Consider the following 6,208-nt stretch of genomic DNA (forward strand, 5'->3'; position numbering starts at 1 on the left):
CGATCAAAGATGTTGGTCAAGCTTTTGTTCCACATCCGTATTTAAAGCCCTAATGCGTTCATGTTCTTTTGGGATGCAAAGACAACGTCGCAGGTTGTAAAAAAAAAAAAAAAAAGATTGAGAATAAAGGTTAATCAATTCCAAAAAAATGGCTTAAGCATGGGTGGCTAGACGTTGTGGTTACTAAAAGTCTTTTGAGTTCTGATAAAATGCGTGGGTTTCCGGTTACTGAATGAATTAAATAACACTACTTAAATTTCCCATACGATGCTCACTTAAATTTTTTAAAAAGCATGTTTCATATTCGCCGTTCATATAGCTATAAATAAATGAGAATAATCTAGGTGAGAATGAGATAAATATTGAAATGGTACATATGTGAAGTCAATTCTGAAAAATAACTTCTCAAAACATTTTCCTGTTTACTGTAGCATTATCCCATTATGTATACAAAAATTCAACTTTAAAAGCCCTTAAAAGAAACAACCACTAAAAAGGCTAACCGCAATTGTCTTGTTTACTCTAGCATGATTCCTTAATGATACAACCATTCAACTTAAAAAAAAAGTTGCCCAAAAACATTCTTCATCGTCCTATTTACTACAGTATAATATAGCCAGCTAACGATCAACACATTTTCTTACCACTATAATCTTTCCGGCACAACTTACGATGTCAGAGAATTTTCCTTTACCCCCCACATCAATTTAAACGACATTGTCGGTGCAATTATTTTCACGACTTTTTTATATCGTAAAAGGAAGAATCGTTTATAAAAATGAGTTGATCACTCTTGGCGATGTTAAACTTATTACTTTTGCATTTGATCACGGATCAGAAACACATACCCTGGGTACAAGAGCCTGCAGACTTCTCTTGTCCAGTGACGCTCAGCTGTTCGCGGCATTTTGGCTGAGCATTACTGGACGAGAGAAGTCTGGAGGCTCTGGTACACAGGGTAGGAAACACACTGCTCTTATTTGAAAACACTCTTTTTTTTTTTATAAGAAGGTCTAATTTTCAGTTGAGGCCGGGCCATTCTTATTTTGTTCTTAAATTTTAGTGTTATAAGTATATAATACTCAATGAATTATTAGGAAGAAATTTACACTAACGATCAATAGCAATAATATGGTTGTTACTAAATGAGTCAATTTGATTTCTACATTTTAGAGAACGCATTAGGACTAAAAAAGAATTTTTTTCTGTTATCTGAGCCTCGGCATGTTCTTAAAATTTGGTGAAATCTCAGGCTGGGCGTTCTTATAAAAAATGTTCTTATAAAAAAAGAGTGACTTCACAAGAACTGTCAGTCAATAAGTCTCTTTCTTGGCAGTGAATAAAGCGACTATCTACCAAATAGAGGTGTTTTCCTTTTTTTTTTAGAAAAAAAAAACATTTACAAATAGGCCTTGAAGTCGCGAAAAGGCAAAGCAGTTCTTATTTGATCGTTTGATTTCGCACTTTTTAGAGAGAATTAGCATTTTAAATGAGACAACATCTTTGGTATCTCATATTATCATTTATCGTTTTGTTATAGAATTATTATTCACCAGGCTCAAATTTGCCCCTAAAAATCTGTGACATAAAAATGTTGTATTTCATCATGTCTTGGCTTTAAGATGGTCTTTTCAAGATTTCCTGACGCATTCAGTATTCGCAGTAGGGCTAAGAGAAAGTCCTAGAATCTTTCAAAATTTTCTATGAATAAGCCGTGGTAATCACCTCATTTTGAAGCGGTTATAAAATTACAATCCACACTTCTTTAGAAGGCTTTTATCGCAAATAGTTGCAATTCCATTTTTATAGTCTTTATTCATAAAAAAGGGAAATTAAAATTACTTTGAATTTTGAGAAACCACACACACACAACTTTGTTTCGAATCTCTCCCTTTCGAAACTAAATTTAAGTAATATGCTTTATCTGCCTTATATTTTAATGGTTTTGAAGCATGAGGAAACTCCTTCAACCATACATTCAACCATAAACATGGTTTATTGGCCTTTTCTCAGATGTGTAATTTTTTTTTCATGAAAGCAAAACCGCTCTAAGTTGCTTTGATATGTTGATATGTAAATACGATCTCATTCGCCAATCCCATTGGGCTAGGCTTTGAAGGTTTGACTTTAAAGAAAAGGACGTTTACAAAAATACAAGGGTATTTGGTGATTCTCTTTGAATTGAATTTGTGAGCGAATAGCCTCACTTCTGTGAATATCTGTGACACGCAGTCCCAAAATCCTCCTTCACGAGGAAAATAGGGCCAAAACTGGGGCTCACGTTTGACGTTCGAATTCACCTGATGCTGGTTGGGCTTGCCGGATAAGTTTACAAGTACCTCAAACGACCCATATATCATGTATTAGCCTCTTGATTAAATTACAAGTTTCCATGGTGACGACTCGTAGGTGCAGGTGCAGAATCAAGCTGATATAAACTCGTCTTTTATTGGTGGACATCCATCTGACGGAGAGAGAACCCTGTAGGCTTGTCTAATGGGGCTCTTTGTATTCATTTGAACACAGTATTTGAGCAGTATGTTTGCTAAAAGTCGCAATTTTCGCAGAGAATCTGCCGAGTCTTCCTTGGCAACCTTGAGGATATCCGTGTAATTCAGAGGAAAACGTGCATTTGATAGCGCCTACTATACAAAATCGCGCGCATAAAAAGGGGAAAGATCGAAGGACTCATCATTATCAAAGATTGCTGTGGATTCGGGACATTCGATAGCGCTAAAAAGTAGAACTCATTCAAGACTCTGCAGCATAATCCCAAATTGGATTACTCGTGAGAGACTTTCTATCATGGCACTGAACAGCTCAGACCGACCAGGCATTGAATTTATCAACGACAGAGAGAGTATCATCCACAAGTCCGTGGCTGTGTCGATAATACAAGCCGTGGCAATGATAGCTATGATTGTGGTGTCGGTTCTGGCAAATGGCGTCGTTTGTCATTGCATTATCAAGACGCACTCTCTTCACACTATCACCAACAGTTTCATATTCAACCTTGCCGCTACGGACTTTTGCCTTTCCGCCCTGTGCATGCCATTCGCACTCGTTTCTTGTATCACTAAACAATGGGTTTTTGGGAAGACTGTGTGCGTGGTGTCAGGGTTCCTGCTATCTATGTTGTGCATCGCTTCGATACTAACTCTAGTTCTTGTAGCAATAGACCGATTTATGGCAATCAAATACCCGTTGAAGTACACTTTGTATGTTACACACAGAGCGTGCGCGTTCATGCTGGCTTATGTTTGGTTCCAGGCGGCGGCCTGTGCTCTTCTGCCCGCTCTCGGTTGGGGCAGTGGGTATGTTTTCGTTGAGCAAGAGAGCATCTGCAGACCCGAGTTTGGGACTCCGTCTAAGGACAACGGGTTCACGAGCTTTCTGTTCGTTTCTTCTTTTGTAATCCCATTTTCTATATTAATTAGTATCTACTTGTCAATACTGTGGACGGCAAGAAAGCAATTTAGGCAAGTTCATCACGCCAAAATCCACGTCATTAATGTGCAACCAAAAATTATTGAGCTAGAAACTGCGGTTGGTACAACCAAGCAAGTAGCAATCATTTGTAAGCTAGAAAACGCAGGCACAACAGACAATAACACTGCGGCAATGGACGAGATTACGTCCGCGACTAACACTACACGAGGCAAAAAAATGGACAGAGCTAGCAGACGGCGTTATCGCGCGCGTGGTTTTAAGATGGTGCTTATGATTGTAGCAGTTTTCCTAGTATGCTGGTCTCCCCATTTCATTTTGATATTCTACGGAAGCTTGTACCAAATTCAGTTCCCAGCTGCGGTTAAGGCTGTGACAACTTGGTTAACTTTTTTGAATAGCTCTTTTAACCCATTTTTGTATGGGTTCTTTAATGCTCGTTTCAGATCAAGCCTAAAGAGGGTTTTTGGCGATAAACTTTTATGTTGCCGTTGGCGGCATCAAGATGATTAAATTAGTCAAGAGAAGAACGTGACCCTTAAGGAAATCAATTTATATTTATCTCTTATAGAGACAGAATTTTATTACTTTTATTGACAGCCACGAGCTTGATAGAAAAATATGGCCACATAAATACAACTTTTTTTGTAATATGATGGAGAAGTTGTTTTCGTGTTTTCTTCTCAAATCTAAGTATCTATCCTTAGTCATACTTTAAAAAAAATGTAAATATATTGTAAATACAGCAGAAAAATAAAAGTGACTCAACAGATTGTTTCTTCAAACGATTGAATGACAGTTATGGGATGACACTTTTTCGTATACAAACCGAACAAGACTCAAAGAATTAGTTTTTCTTTCATATTGGTTAGACGAGCAATTCTTTCCTCATAATGACAAAACACCATAAAACCACTTTGAATAGAATAACAATAAAAATATGCATCCAGTCAGCGCCCTCTTTCAAACAAAATCTCCCAAATTTTCTTTTCTTTATTGAAACTAAATTTGAGATAAATAGAATATCCTCCCGCAGCCGATAAGCAGTAATTAAAAACAACTTTAGAACTTAGCTTAAGGGGCGTTGTCTTACTAATGGTATTGCAGGAAGAAACATGAAATTAAACAATTTAAAAGTGAAAAAGGGTGGTAAACTCCGAATTGACATCAAGCGTGAGCCGTCAGATAATAAAAATAATAATAATAATAATAATAATACCCAAGACTCTGTTGGCTAGGGTAAATACACTTTGTTAGAATTATTTGGAAAAATTTTTATAGGAAAAATGCAATAACAATATCACGAAGAATAACTCGTATGACTTATTTCTCAAACAAAATAAATAATGAATGCCTTACCATCAAAACCCAATTTAATGGGTTTTCTTTATTTCTTAAAAAGGTCTGAATTCGCCAGAGCTCAAGGTTTGTTTAACGTAAATAAACAAAACGACATTTCGTGACGTTTATACAACTTGCGCGTTTCTTCCAAAATATTACACCGTCGCTATGTCTTTAATTTATTTAAAATATTCAAGCATTGGAAATGGCATAATTCCAGAGAGTGATATGTACCAGCGGGAAGCTGGTGTTTGCCGGATACGACGGACGCGGCGAGGAAACCATTTGTTAGAAAGATATCAATCTGTCTTTAGCAAGCGTTGACCTACATTTTCCTCATTTTCCCTGCTCTATGGTAACGAATGATGAGCTATATTTGTTATCCGTTTTATTTAGGGTGCTGTTTATAAACTTGTAAAATGATATAATTTCTGGGAAACCCTTTATCTAACAAGTCACGTGATCTTCTTCCTCGAATGATACCACGAATCTGGCTATGAAAGTATCTGTTTGCCTCTAAAAAAGCCACAAATTCACTACAGTGAAGAGAATATTTAAAGATATAATATATTTTCCCTTTAAGAAAGTGTAAATACTGCTTATCTGTTCGGCCAGTTTGCAGTATAGATTGGAGACTTGAAAACTGATCACTCAAAAGATATGCAAAAACGTACAATATAACTTGTCAATTCGGATGCAAAAGAAGAAACTTATTATAACACACACACATATATATTATTTGGTCTAATTCAATGCTTATATCATCTGATCTTAATAGAGTTTTCACATATAATCGTCAATTTTATTATTGTAAAACTTTTCTTATTGACATGCAGCATAACGCAAAATGCTTTTTTAACATATATGATATATCCCCATTCACCGTGATCGCCACTAAGATACGTTTAGTGTCTAGACACGTATAAAGAAAATTATTTGCGAGTTGGGGGGGGGGGGGGGGGGATGGGGGGTGAAAAGTTATTGAACTATCGGCTTGAAAAGACTGCATAAGCATAAGATATTGTGAACCCTGGGGAGAATTCGAGTCTAAGTTACTGCAAATTGTATTTTTTCGGGCGCGCCGACATTTTTTTTATGTTTTCGTGTTTGAGGCTAACACATATTTCCCGTAAGATACGTGAGCATCCCCGCTTTGCCGGCCAAATAGTGGGTCATTTCTTATCGAAGGGTCGTCAAAAATTACCCTTTATTTACTGTGCAATTCTCCACCCTACCTCAATTCATTTCTTTTGTTGTTATCATTATCTGGTGTAAATATGATAATGTACCGTCTGTCCAGCTGATATGCAATGACTCTTTTAAGCTATCGCTGTCCAGTAAGTGCAATGCTTCGGGCTTTACTTCCAGTAATGTGCAATGCTTTTCTGTGTCTGTCAACTATTTGTTTTTGTTGATGTGC

General features: G+C 36.7%; 1 protein-coding gene across 1 annotated transcript; it reads left to right on the top strand.

Annotated features, from left to right (window-relative positions):
• Positions 1-2,404: 2,404 nt before the first annotated feature.
• On the top strand, positions 2,405-4,244 carry LOC5521972 (histamine H2 receptor). Its single transcript, XM_032367120.2, has one exon. It carries the CDS (start codon positions 2,806-2,808, stop codon positions 3,958-3,960), a length of 1,155 nt encoding a protein of 384 aa, XP_032223011.1. The 5' UTR covers positions 2,405-2,805; the 3' UTR covers positions 3,961-4,244.
• The last annotated feature ends 1,964 nt before the right edge of the window (positions 4,245-6,208 follow it).

This window comes from Nematostella vectensis, chromosome 10 (genome assembly GCF_932526225.1).
Source record: "Nematostella vectensis chromosome 10, jaNemVect1.1, whole genome shotgun sequence".
Lineage (NCBI taxonomy): Eukaryota > Metazoa > Cnidaria > Anthozoa > Actiniaria > Edwardsiidae > Nematostella > Nematostella vectensis.

Excerpts from the sequence above, each read along its gene's own strand:
- LOC5521972 (XM_032367120.2), top strand. The coding sequence starts at position 2,806 with ATGGCACTGAACAGCTCAGACCGACCAGGCATTGAATTTATCAACGAC.